At 45.3% G+C, this 14,374-nt stretch overlaps 1 protein-coding gene across 1 annotated transcript in view; it reads left to right on the top strand.

The window, feature by feature from the left end:
* The window catches only part of Cfap52 (cilia and flagella associated protein 52), a 40,545-nt gene that overhangs the window by 23,653 nt on the left and 2,518 nt on the right, over window positions 1-14,374 (top strand). Inside the window, exons 8-11 of the mRNA XM_059270936.1 lie at window positions 203-373; window positions 3,218-3,366; window positions 7,152-7,297; window positions 10,097-10,248. Coding sequence (XP_059126919.1) covers window positions 203-373; window positions 3,218-3,366; window positions 7,152-7,297; window positions 10,097-10,248 — 618 coding nt within the window. The remainder of the gene's footprint in view (window positions 1-202; window positions 374-3,217; window positions 3,367-7,151; window positions 7,298-10,096; window positions 10,249-14,374) is intronic.

Here is a 14,374-nt window from a genome sequence, read left to right as displayed (position 1 = left end):
TGACTGTTTTAGCCTACTCTGACAGCCCCTGCCTCCTGATCCCCAGTATGCTCCATTGTGAATAGCTCAGGCCTTCCGAGCTGTGTCACTTCCTTGAGGGCCCGTCCCACCCTACGTGACTAGTGTGTGTCCTCTGCAATCAGATAAGCCAGTGCTTGCTGGTTGAGTGACTCTGGTTTCGCTTTTGTGCTTCTCCCCAAAGGAAAATTCAGCTGCAAGGCGGTATCACTTCTATCACACTCCGGGGAGAGGGACACCAGTTCTTTGTAGGAACAGAGGAATCACACATCTATCGGGTTAACTTCACCGATTTCAAAGAGACTCTCATTGCGACCTGTCACTTTGAAGCCGTCCAGGACATTGTCTTTCCATTGTAAGTAGAAGAAGAATGTTAGAATGTAGAGATTTGATGCAGTGTGCAAAGGAATTTCACTTTATTCAAGTACTTTCAAGATTCGTTAATAGAATTATTTTTCTGATGAAACTTTTCTAGCGTACTGAATTATTTTATTGGACCTGGAAAGATTTATTTATTTGTATTCTAAGTGTATTAGTGTTTTGGCTGCACGTATGGATGTGTACCACACGTATGCAATACCCGCAGACTCCAGAAGAGCACATCAGATGCCCTGGAACTGGAGTTACAGACAGTTATGAGCCATCATCATGTGGCTGTCAGGAATCGAACCTGGGTCCTCTGGAAGAGCAGCCAGTGCTCTTAACTGCTGGCCATCTCTCCAGCCTTCTAATGGATGGTTTTGGTTTTATCATGTTTTGCTTTTGATTGCCTCCACGTGCAGTTACCCTGGTTCTCCTTCCTCTAGTTTGGACACTTTGTTTTGTTTTAAATGCCGGATTTAGGGCAAATAAGATGGCCTATCGGGTAAAGGCACCTGCTGCTAAGCCTGATAAACTGAGTTTAAACAATCCTTGGACCCACACAATAGAGCACCAGAACCTCTCCCACAAGTTGTCCTCCAGCCTCCACACGTCTGCTGTGGTGCAAGCACACGTGCACACAAAAATAATAAATAAAAGTAAAATGCTGACTTCCTCGGTAAATCCATCCTGGAAAGGGCACATTCCCAGGAGACCTTCTCTGTGATTTTCCAATGCCATCTGGAAAAAAAAAATCCTGGAAGTTCCTTTTCTCAAGCTGGATTTTGTTTGTTGTTTCACATATCCAAGGCTGGCCAGAATCTTGGAGTCCTGACCCCTGGGTCTTTGTCCTGTCTGCTGGGATCACGGGCAGGCACCCCCCACCCCCAGCAGCAACACCTGTTTTCATGCTTCATTCCAGTCATTTGTTGGTGTCTTCCTGATCTGGCGGGCTTTTTTATTTTTTAGGTGATGAACGTGAGGTCTCCTGGGTTGTAATGGCTGGTTTTCCTGATAATCTCACCGAAGTCAACTCTCCATCGGTAGTTCTGGTGTTAAAAAGGAGCTTGAGTCGCCATGTGGCACTACTTGCTTCTGAAGCACGTTGTTATATTTAGCAAAGTCTGTCCCATGAAGTTGGCCAGTTTTTTGCTCTGAGTTTCCTGTGTTTAGCCTGAACTGCAGACACCAACATTATTGTCCTACAGATGCAAGCTTGTTTTAGAACTCAGTCCCCGATTCGATGAGCTGCTGCTTTGGTTCCCTGAGTCCTTCGGGTTTAGGTCTGGCAGTGGTGGTGGGGAGCTGGTGCTTCCCATTGAAGTGAAAGTGGGTCACTTTCTTACCAGGTTCAATTTTCCCCTTTTCGAAGGAGTTTGGTGGAATCAATCTATTTCTGGTTTTAGTGCTTTTTCTAAGGATATACTTAAAGATTTTATTCTCTCTCCCTCTCTCTCTCTCTCTCTCTCTCTCTCTCTCTCTCTCTCTCTCTCTCTCTCTCTCTCTCGTGTGTGTGTGTGTGTGTGTGTGTGTGTGTGTGTGTGTGTGTGTGCACCCACAGAGGCCAGAAGAGGGTCAGCTGGCCCTAGAGTTAAGCCCTAGAGTTAACAGAAGGCTGTAAGCTACCCAACCTGAGTACTGGGAACCAAACTCAAGTTCTCTGGAAGAGAATCCAGTGTTCTTAACCACTGAGCCAATTCTACAGCCTCTATGAGGATATTCTTTAAAACTATATTTTCAATTCTATGTAAATGCCGATCTATTTGGTTTTTATATGGGTTTGTTTTCCACAGTTTATTTATTTGAGTGTGTGTGTGTGTGTGTGTGTGTGTACAGTTGCATGTGTGCCATGGTGTGCATGTAGAGGTCAGAGGACAACTCTCAGGTAGGTGTTTCTTTTGCCACCGAATTTCAACTCTGAGCTACTTGGTTTTTTTTTTTCCCCCTATTAATTCTAAAGTGAGTAAACTTTAAAATTGAAGAGACTCTAGCATTTTTTTGAAGCACATTTAAGATGAAATGGAGAAATTGCTTGAGGAGCGTTTAGACCAAAGGTTAGCTCTGATCTTCCCAGAGACTGAGGAGAAGTGCACACTTATAAACCAGGTGGCTTTTTCACCCTAATGCCACCCCCTTTCCTATCAAAGTTGGAGTCATCTGTAATCACCTGACACCTTGGTAATTTATATCCCATGTCAAGTGGCCCTTTCCCCCAGCCTGACTGACCAATTACTCAGGGATCCTTTTTTTTTAAATTCATAATTTCTTATTTTTTCAGAACTGAACAAAAAAAGGGTGTACATGTGAATTTTGCCATGTTGCCATTTTCGTCTGTGTGATTGTAATAAGGTTTTTCAACTTCATTGAAATTTCCTCTTTTCATAAAATATTCCATGGACATATTTATCTCAAGAAATGCTACTTGGTTAGGTGTGTACAGGCCTCCAGACTAATCCAGACACATACTTCACATACATACATACTTGTGTATGTGTGTATGTGTGTGTGTGTGTGTGTGTGAATCATATCACCCAAAAGTAGTTTAAAATAAAGAAATTCCTCCAATTTTCCAAGATTTAGAAAGATTTCAAATCGACTTTTTCTTTATAAACAACTTTGTCCCAACTCTTCCAAAAGTGAAAAGATTATAAAAGATTTTCCACAGAGGATGTGAGGAATTGACTGTCTCTCCACACAAGAAACCTCTAAATCACACCTTCAGTAATCGGTATCCAAAGGGCATCCTGCCCCACATCCTTACGAGGCACATTTGATACCAGAGACACACCGAACACTGCATCTTTGATGGCTCGCTCATCCCTCGACGGCTCTTTTGCAGTGGTACTGCTGAGCTGTTTGCTACCTGTGCCAAGAAAGACATCAGGGTGTGGCACACAGTATCCAACCGGGAGCTGCTTCGGATCACCGTGCCCAACATGACCTGCCACGGCATCGACTTCATGAGAGACGGCAGGAGCATCATCTCAGGTGACGGGATGTGCATGGTGGCACACACCTGCAAAGTGGAGGCAGGAGGGGTGGGAGTTCAAGGCTATTCTTGAGTTTTAGCGGCCAGCCTGTGCTACGTGAGATCCTGCCTCAAACCAGCAACTGAACAACAGAAAACTTGGTAGCTGCTTCCAACGGAGGTTTGGATCTAGGTTCCAGTTGAAGTTTCAGTTCTTGTCATTTTCTGTGAATGTCTGCCTGTGGATCACCAGGGACAGCCTTCTGCCATCCACGCTCCTTCCCTTAGGGTCTAGCCTCTCCTTGGTGTTCCATCTACCAAGTGGTTTCCGAGGTGGGAGGAACCATGTCTCTCAAACTATTTCACATATCAGGGACGCCTTTTTTTTTTTTTTTTTTTTTTAAAGCAAGGAGTATATTCGACACTGAACTGGATTGGAGGCATAGTATGTATAGGATTTTGGATTAGAACTCATTTGTATAATAGAGAAAAATCCAACTCGAACTAAGATGTGCCTCAAAGATTTTGTTTTGTTTTGCTCTGTTTTTCGAGGCAGGGTTTGTCTGTGTAGCCCTGGCTGTCCTGGAACTCACTCTGTAGACCAGGCTGGCCTCCAACTCAGGGATCTATCTGCCTCTGCCTCCTAAGTGCTGGGATTAAGGCATGTGCCATGACAGCCGGCCCAAAGAATTCTTTCTAATTTTATATTCATGCATACAACTCTATGTACATACATATAGTTTTGTTTTTGTTTGTGTGTTCTAAGGGGGCTCAAGTAACACACACTGGTCTTGAACTTGCTATGTAGCTGAGGATGACCTTGAGCTTCTGTTCTTCCTGACTCTACCTCATAAGTGCTGGTAAAAGGGAAAATTTTAATATCTATCTATCTATCTATCTATCTATCTATCTATCTATCTATCTATCTACCTATTTGTGTATGGGTGTTTTGCCTGCATGTATGTCTGTGTACCACATGCCTGCCTGGTGTCCACAGAGGCAGAAGAGGGCACTAGATCCTCTGGAACTGGAGGTACAGACATATAGGTACCTGGAATATGAACTCGGGTCTTCTGGAAGAGCAGCTAGTGCTCTTAACCACTGAGCCATCTCTCTAGTCCCCAAACAGAATTTTTTTTGGCATAAACACAATTTATGCCAAACTGATGTTTTAACATAAATGATAGATAGCATGAGTTGACCATGGTGGTGAACACCTAGTATTTTGGCACTTGAGAGGCAGAGGCAGGGGGATTAGGAGTTAAAGGACACTCTTGGCTATATAGCAAGATTGATGCTAGCCTGGGCTATAGGATACTCTGACTCAAGAAACTAACCCCCTCCCAAATTATAGATACCACATTATTCCTCCTCTAAATACTTCTGTATATATCTCTAAAAATACTTTCCTGTGAAGCAATAGTTTCTTAATATCACCTTATGAGTAACCTATATCAAATTTCCCCAGCAGTCAAAAATAAATGTATTGGTTTACACCAGGGGAAAGCCAAGTGGATCTGAGTGAAGCTATTAAAACAGAGGCCTAGGAGCCCATCCCCTCTTTCTGTGGCTCTGATTCCTCCTTGCCCACTCCCCTCTTGTCTTCTCCCCTGAGTGACTTACATGGTGCCCAGAACTGACAGGTCCTTGGACAAGGGAATCTTAGAGTCATCCTTGCCTCCCCTGTTTCTCTTACACCTTTATCTATGTGCTCCAATGGCTCCATCTCAAAGGACAGCCATAGGTCCATCACTGGTCATCATCCCCACCCTGGTCCCGGCCATTGCCAGCTCTTCATGATCACCCCAGTAGCTCTTACTGCTCCTGTCTACCTCCATTCTTGCCCACTAGTCTGTTCTCCACACAGAAACCAAAGGTCTATTTTAAAACATTAAATTAGGTCTTGACATTTGTTGGGCTTTTCAAGTCTCTTCCTCCACAAACGACAAAGACCCAGCAGTCACCTGCAAGGCCCTGTAGGGCCTTCTCTACTCCCCTCCTCACTTCTCATTTCTTCTTCCTGACCTGCTCACTTTCCCTGCTGTGCTTGCATCTCCCCGATTCTGCAAACACACTGGGCATACAGGTTTTACTCATGCTGTGTTGTAGCTAGTTGGCCTGGAATGTTCTTCCTCCAAACACTTCCATGGCTTGTCCCTTCTTCATTCCCTCTTACTTCCGCATGCCTTTGCTGAAATGGGATCTACCTTGAGCATCCTATTTAAAAGCTGCTAAGCTCAAGAGACAGTACAAGAGCTGACACAGACCTGGCGAAATGTATTCCAGGTAGAGGGAATAGCCGGTGCAGAGGTCCCGAGGTGGAAACCGGCTGGATGTATTTAAGGAGTAGCAAGAATGTCAGTGTGTCTGCAGCTTATTAGTTACAGGAGGGGTGGGGCCTCGGGAAGAGTGATGGCAGAGGAAGCTGAAGAGGTAGGTGGGCACCACCTACGAGGAAGTGTGCAGAATGAAGAGTTGGATTTGGGGGGCTGGGGAGAAGACCCGTGGGTAAGAGTGCATACTGGCCTTGCAGAGTTCAGTTTCCAGAAGCCACACCAGACAGCTCACAACCACTTATTAATTCAGGTCCTGGGGGTCCAGCGCTCTCTTCTGCCCTCCTCCTTGGGCACCTGCACTGACATGTACACATTCCCACAAGCATATACACATCCTTTATTTAAAAGCTGGATTTTAATTCTGGGACAGTGGGGTAAAATTTTGGGGCAGTCTTGATTGGGAAGGGGACTTGGTTTTAAAAAGTGCATCCCAACCCTTAATAGGTGACTAATTGTAAGCAGGAGTGCAGGGGTGGAGCTATTGAGAAGGCTCAGGAGAGAGGAGCTGCTGCAGCTTGAATGGGGTTGGTGCCGGCAGGGGGTGGGGAAGGAGGTCAGAGGCCGGATGCTTGTAACAGTGGAGCTGAGGGGACTTCCAGATGGATTGACTGTTGAGTTGTCTGCTTGGAACAGAAAGGGCTCAAGACTTAATGGTGACTCTGAGGTTCTTGGCTTGAGGAATGTGATGGTGGTGATGGCCTTTTTTGAGGTGGCAAGATGGTGACAACCAGGGAAGGGGTATCAGACTTAAAGGTGGGGGGAAGCGGGGCGTGGACTTGAGAGGCTGAGGCAGGAGGACTGAAGAGTTTGAACATTCCAGGCTACGGGGTGAAATCCTGTCTTAAATAACAATAAAAATGGGTGGATGAGAAGGAAGAGGGTATTTGGAATTGGGAACTGATGCATCCTGGGTGTGGTAACAATTACTTGGGTGATGGGCGGTGGTGGCACACGCCTTTAATCCCGGCACTCAGGAGGAAGAAGCAGGAGGATCTCTGTGAGTTTGAGGCCAGCTTGGTCTACAGAGTGAGTTCCGGGACAGCCAGGGCTACAAAGAGAAACCCTGTCTGGAAAAACAAAAACAAAACAAAAAAAATCCCCTAAATAATAATAATAGTAATAAATAATAATAATAATAATAATAATAATAATAATGAGCAATTACATGGATGAGGGTGGAGGTCTACAGCTCACAGTGAAGTGAAAACAGGCCTCCTTCACTTGCCATGAGATCCACCTATAGGCAGGTGCATCCCGGACAAACTTCTTCCTCCCCTTTCCAGGTGTGACTGGTCTGGGAGGTCGGGGGAGAAGGGCACAAGGGTATTGGTAGTTGCTGGGGCTAGCCTCTTCTTCCACTCCTACCCTTTCTTCCAGTTTTCACTCTCATTGGTGATTCTGGAGATTGTCAGTCTCCAGAGAAAGGTGCTGAATATACTGACCGTGTGCCTTCTGTCTCCTTGTGCCAGCATGGGATGATGGGAAAATCCGAGCCTTTGCTCCAGAGACGGGCCGGCTGATCTACGCCATCAACAGTGCTCACAGGATTGGAGTGACCGCCATTGCCACCACCAGTGACTGTAAACGGATCATCAGTGGTGGAGGAGAAGGGGAGGTACAGTTCTAAAGTGACGTTTAAAAAAAGTCTTTACTTCAGAGCAACTAACTCATAGGAGGGTATCCATTTTTCATTTTTCTTTTCTTTTTTTTAGTTTTAAATTTTATTTTATTTTTTATGTGTATGGGTGTTTGCATGCATGTATGCCATGTGTGTGCAGTGCCCCCAGAGGCCAGACAAAGGCATAGGATCCCCTGGGACCGGAGTCACAGAGTTAGCTGCTGTTCCAGCCATGGGAATCAAGCCCAGGTCCCCTGGAAAAGCAGTCAGTGTTCTTAACCTCTGAGCCATTTCTCCAGCCCAAAATTTTCTTTCTTTCTTCTTTCTTCTTTTTTTTTTTTTTGGTTTTTCGAGACAGGGTTTCTCCGTGTAGTTTTGGTGCCTGTTCTGAATCTTGCTCTGTAGACCAGGCTAGCCTCGAACTCAGAGAGATCCTCCTGGCTCTGCCTCCCAAGTGCTGGGATTAAAGTGCCACCGCCACATGGCACTCTTTTTTAAATATGTATCTGTACTAGAATTCAGGAAGGGCCTATTCAAGATTTTGATGAGATCGTAAAATACATCATAAAGTCAAGTTCTAATGCTTTAAACAGACATTAAATCTACCTGTTTACAGAAAGGATGTTTAAGGTACAGATGTGAAAACAGCCTGTTTGGAACCAAGCTGTGAATCCAAGTTAATGTGTTTCCGGTTTGACTCAGTCTTTTCCTCCAAGAACCACAGCTGAGTCAATTGTCTTTCTTGTGATAGCAGGTGATAAAGAATCAATTCTTTAACAGAGGCAATTTTTTTTGCTGTATTATTTTTATTAATTTTAACTTTTAGACAAGACTTCACTATGTAGCCTGGAACTTGCAATGTAAACCAGAACAGCCTCGAACTCACAGAGATCCGCCTGACTCTGCTTCCTAAATGCTGGGTCTAAAGGTGTGTGGCACCATGCCAGCCTTGGCTATCATGTTAATGTTGCTACATTCAACTTTTTCTTCGAGCCATTTAGAAGATCCTGAAAACATTTCACTCACAGGTTTTATTTGGGGTCTTATTTTCTCTATGCCCGTTTTTGTTTGTTTGAATCCCAAAGCCTTGCTTTTGTTCACATGGGGTGGGGAAGGGACACCCTCCTTTCTCTTCTCAGCTATCATAGGAAGAGCTTTTCAGAGTGGAGAAAAGACCCAGCTTCTTGGGGAAACCCTTGGCAGAATCTAGGCAATTGAGGTGAATGGCTGGGCTGAAATGTCCCTCTGCCTCTTCCAGCATGTGATACATGCTGTAACCTCTCTGCACTTTGGAGTCCTGAAGTATATAGTGAAAATAGCAATACTCTTATGGAAAAAAAATTCCTCTCTTTAAAATGTGTGTATGCATGTGCCATGAGGACCCTCTCCACCTGACCAGCCACATCCACCCCTAGCCCATGTCTCTCCCCTGCTCTGGGCCTTTGGAAGCCTACTACTCACTGGCTTTGGTCCAGTCCCTTATCACTTCCACCATACTCTTGTCGACATCTCCACATGCTCACTCGCTCCCTCATACTTCAGGAGCATTTGTCTTGCTGATGCCCAAACCTGTCTAGACCATGTGAATTCTAGGCATCTGAGCTCACTTTGGGAGGAAGAAATGACACTTTACACTTGCACTGTGTTTGGTCTGCTTGCCAGACTTTCCAAGCCTCTCCCTCAACTCCTCCCCTGCCCCCCAGCTGCCATTCAGCCATTGTAGATCCCCCTCATATAGTTTCCCCAGACTTTTAATTTTTTTAATTCTAAAATACATTTTTTTTCTTATTCTTTGAGACAGGATTCCTCTGTGTAGCCCTGGCTGTCCTGAAACTCTCTCTGTAGACCAGGCTGGCCTCAGACTTAGAGACCTGCCTGCCTCTGCCTCCTAAGTTCAGGGATTAAAGGCCTGCCCCACCATGCCCAGCCTCTGTACTGATTTTCTAAAATTTTTTCATTTTTAAGATTAATATAATTACATCATTCTCCTCCCCTCTTCCCTTTCTCCCCTCAAAACTCTCCCAGATCTGCCTCCTTGTTCTTTTTCAAATTACTGGCTTCTCTTTTCAGTAATTGTTGCTATATGCGTATATGTATATGTATATACATATTCCTAAATTTTAAAACTGTGTGTGGAGGCAATTGTATTACTTATGGATTTCATTTCAGGAGAATAAACAGGCATTGGAAAATATCTGCCATAGAAAATGGATATTGGGTTCCAGTGCAGTATGGCCCACACCTACCAACACCCAGGAGTTCACCCCAAGTCCAAGGAGCAGTGAAGGCTATATAAGGAGCAGTGAGACTCTTTCTTAATATATAAAAGACAATGGCTATTAGAGTCTCTGAGGCTGAATAACATTGGTTTCCAATGATTAAAGCTGAAGAGCTGATGTGAAAGTTTAAATATGGCTTTGGGTAGCCTGAACTGTCCTGACAGCATGAGAAATTTGAGAGCAATGCTCAGCAGAAGTGAGGAGACAGGTTCTTTCTCTAGGCTTAGCAAAAAGCCCTTGCAATATTGATTCTCATAGTGGGAGCCTGATCATTTTCTCAGTCTGGAAGTAGGAGCAGGTCTGAGATTGGTACCAGCACCATCCACATTCGTCGGGATGATGGCCACATCTTGTACACGTCCCTGCCCTGAGGTGTTGCAATCCCGCCCTGCCTGCCTGAGATGGGAGCAGGGGATGAAACAGTCATACCCAGCAGAGACGGAAACACTCCGTGTCTTTCTTGCTCCCTTCCCAAGTCCCAGGGTTGTGTGGCTAGCCTGTGCTTTGGGGCCCGCAGGTAAGGGTGTGGCAGGTAGGCTGCCAGACCCAGAAGCTGGAGGAGGCCCTAAAGGAGCACAAGTCTTCCGTGTCCTGCATCAGGGTGAAGAAGAACAATGAGGAGTGTGTCACTGCCAGCACCGATGGGACATGCATCATTTGGGACCTTGTGTAGGTACCTGGGATGGACAGGGAGGCTCACACAGCACTTACAAGACCCAAACATGCCAGCGTCCTGCCGAACACAGCAAAGATCCTCAAGGGGGTTGTGTTAGTTTCCTTACTCATCATTGTGACAAAGTATTTAACAAAAGCTACTCAAGGAGTTATAAAGTAAAGGGTTTATTTTGGCTCATGGTTTGAGAATACAGTCCTTTATGGTGGGGAGGCATGACACCAGGGTGCGAGGTGGCTGGTCATATTGTGTCTGAAGTGCATGTGGTACTTGGCTTACCTTCTCTCTTAGAGATTTTTTTGTGGTGGGGGGGACACGACTGTATTTTTATTTTATGTGTACGGGTGTTTTGGCTTCATGTAGGTCTATGTACCACACTCATTCCTGGTGCCTGTAGAGACCAGAAGAGGGCATCAGATCCCCTGCAGTTGGAGTTACAGACAGTTGTGAACCACCATGTAGGTGCTAGGAACTGAACCCCCTGGTTCTCTTGCAGAGCAGCCAGTCCTCTATAACTGGAGTCATAGCTCCAGTTCCTCGCCCTCCTTTTTATATAGTTCAGGATCTCAACTCATGGAATAGTGCATCCAGGGTGGTCCTTCCTACTCAGTTGACCCTCTCTGGAAACATTCTCACAGACATGCCCAAATGTGTATCTCCTAGGTGGTTCTAAATTCAATCAACCTTCAAGATTAACCATCACTAGTAAAAGGTTCTTAGAAGGCCTTGGGCTCCCTGGCTGTCCAAGGGTTCTAGGTGCCAGTGGGGAAGATATGGTCTCCAGGAAGAACTAAATACCAGAAGTTTCTGTGCAGACAGGGAAGTAGTTTTCCAGATACATGCATTGAAGCATGATTTAATGTGAACCCATTCAACCTAAACGTTGCACATTAACAAGGCAAGTTACATGGTAGGCAGTTCTCCGTGTTATCTTCTAGGTCATGAGCCTGCCCTGGGAGGGACAGGCATCCCCTCAGTTGGCCACATTTCCCAGAGACTGCTTACATTATGAGTAAATCACAGACCCATAGATGATGGCAACGCCAAACTATGTAGGCCAAAACCTGTGAACTTCATCACAGGAGCATTCAGAGGATTTTCAAAGATGATTTTTTTTTTTTTTTTTTGGCTCTTGGAATTTTTACTGTGTTTTTATTTTGGAACCAAACTTCACCCCTCCCACATCCCCACCCCAACCTTCCTTCAACCCACCACACTTTTATCACTCCTGAGATTCATAGCCTTTGCATAGATTGTCTAAAGAGGTTGAAATAAGTACAGAGGGACAAAGGAGGGTCAAAGACTATGCCCTCTCCTTTCTTGAGATGGGGTACCATTGTGATGTCCAGGCTGGTCTTGAATTCTTGGGCTCAAGAGATCCTTTCGTGTCAGCCTCTCAAGTGGCTGTGGGTAAAGGTGTGTGTCACCATGCCCAGCTGAAATGTTCCCGCCTAGAGAGGGGAGTGAGAACGGAAGGCAAGGCAGAACACTTTAAAATAATATACTAAAAGCTAAAAGCAGGGCTATGGATACAGACTAGCTGGTGGACCCGGTTTCAAATCCCCAGAACCCATGTAAAAGCCAGGCATGGTGGTACACGCCCGTAATCTCAGCACTTGGGAGGTAGAGACAGAGGGTCCCCAGGGCTTTCTCTAGCTGAGCCAATGAGCCCTACAGTCAGTGAGAGAGCCTGCCTCAAAAAAGCATAAGGTGGAGAGTGACTGAGGAAGACACCAATGTCAACTTCTGGCCCCTACATGCACATACACACACCTGCATGCACACCTACATACGCGCACGCGCACGCGCGCGCGCACACACACACACACACACACGCACACGCACACGCACACGCACACGCACACACACACACACACACACACACACACACACACACACACACGCACACAAAGCTAAACAAAACAAAATCCCAAAGCACAGCAAACCCTGTTTTCTAGATGGGCCTGACTCTCAGCTTGGATCTCTAGTCACTGGGAGATCTTGTTTGCGTGTAGATTTTGATTTCCCTTTTTCTTTTTCTTTCTTTCTTTCTTTCTTTTTTTTTTTTGAGACAGGGTCTCGCTATGCAACTCTGGCTGTCCTGGAATCCACGTTTTAAACCAGGCTGGCCTCTGCCTCCCAAGTGCTGACATTAAAGGCATGCACCACTGTGCCTAACTCTGTATATAGCCTTCCACTGAATAGATTTAGATAGCACCTGTGTTTCTGCATGTCTAGTCAGTTCCCATGTGGTGTTGCTGGTCCAAGGCCTGAACCCACAGACACACGACCTTCCCATTGGGAAAATGGGTATCGAGAAGGGGTATCTGAGTTTATTTCAGTGGCTGGTTTTGTGACTGCCTCAAATCTTTAACACCTTCCTTCCCTTTGTGTGGCAGGAATATTTAATTTGTGCCAAAATCTTTAAAAATCCTCAGCTCGAACACTGTGTTTGAAAGCTTCCATTATGAGAAGAAACTGCAGAAGGTGCATTTTCAGCCAGGAGCTGGGTCTGTGAAACAGCCACCAGCACACCAACTCCGGAAGAGGCAATACAGCCGTGCTTCTTGTACAGGCTTAGCATCCCTAATCTTAAGATCCCAAACCTCTAAAACCCAAAACTTTTATTTTTTTGCATCATGTTAGTACTGACAAAAGTTTCAGATTTTAGAACATTTTAGATTTCTATTTTTCCAGATTAGGGATGTTTAGCTGCAAAGTCTGTGCATATTCCTGAATTCACAAAAGTCTATGAAATATCCTAAGCTTGTCTATGGTGTCTAAGGCAGGGGTTCTTTTTTTTTTTTAAATGTATTTATTTTATCTTTATGTGCATTTGTGGTTTTGCCATGGGTGTCACTGTCCCCTGAAACTGGAGTTACAGACAGGTGTGAGCTGCCATGTGGTTGCTGGGAATTGAACTCGGGTCCTCAGGAAGAAGAGTCAGCACTCTTAACCCCTGAGCCATCTCTCCAGCCCTAAGGCAGGGGTTCTAAACTTGTGTGCCCATAACTATCAGTGGGAAGGCTGGTTTCAAACACAGATAAACCTCTGGGCCTCCATTGCAAACTTCTGACTCCAGAACCTTTGGGGTGAGCACAATAATGTCCATTAAAAGTCTTTCCCCACACTTTGCCACTCAGTTTCCAGGGAGTGCCACTTGGCTCCAATGGTGGCCTTGAGAATCAAGATTATTATGAGAGGTAGTAGGTTGGCTCTGAATTCAACATCTTCTACTTCTTTCTCCCTGGAACTTAGAGTTTCTCTAGTTTCACACTCTGTCTCTAGAAAGGGGTTCCACCACTTGCCCATGTCTTCTAACCCTTGCTGACAGAGGTGGTGGGAGGAGATATAAGAACAGAGTACAGTGATGGTTTTTTTAGCAGTGCCCTTGCCCCCAAGGAAAAGTCACGACACAGGACAGAATCCACCAACAAGAGTTTTATCAAGACAAAGAGAAAGGGATAGATGTGATCAAGCCTGTGGAAGGACATGTGTGGAAAAAGAGGGTGGGGGAACACGGGGCCTGTCTTATAAAGGCCAGGACGCACCTGCGCACACAGGCCCACGTGGCTATTCCACACATGCACATAGATCACATGGTCACATCCACGCGACCATGGGGCATGGGTCACACAGGACGTATGAACCAGAAATGACTAGGCAGCGATGACTTAAGTGTCCCGCCGGGCATGTACGACCATGGGGGCGTGGTTGGAATTCCTATCATAGAGTAGCCAGGAGTCTATTTTAAAATTAAAAAAGAAGCCAAACATTTAAAAAAAATTATGTGTGTGTACATGTGAAGCCAAAAGAGGGCATCAGATTTCCTGGAGCTAGATTTATAGGCAGTTGTGAGTGGCCTGATGCCAGTTCTAGGAATCAAACTCAGCACATGCTCTTAAAAACTGAACCACCTCTCCAGTTCCCCAGATGTCTGTTTTGACAAAAACAAAACAAAACAAAAACCCCAAGCACTGTTGTATGACCAGCATAAGAAGTTTGAGAAAAACCAACCCCATCCAAGCTTGCCCAACTGTACACTGCATAATAAATACGTTTTTATGTTTATGCATAATAAATACGTTTTATGGGGGGGGGGGAGTCGAGATCCAGAGTGTT

Source organism: Peromyscus eremicus, chromosome 8a (assembly GCF_949786415.1).
Source record: "Peromyscus eremicus chromosome 8a, PerEre_H2_v1, whole genome shotgun sequence".
Lineage (NCBI taxonomy): Eukaryota > Metazoa > Chordata > Mammalia > Rodentia > Cricetidae > Peromyscus > Peromyscus eremicus.
The sequence above is the reverse complement of the archived record's forward strand: the minus strand, read 5'-3'. Positions and strand labels throughout refer to the sequence as shown.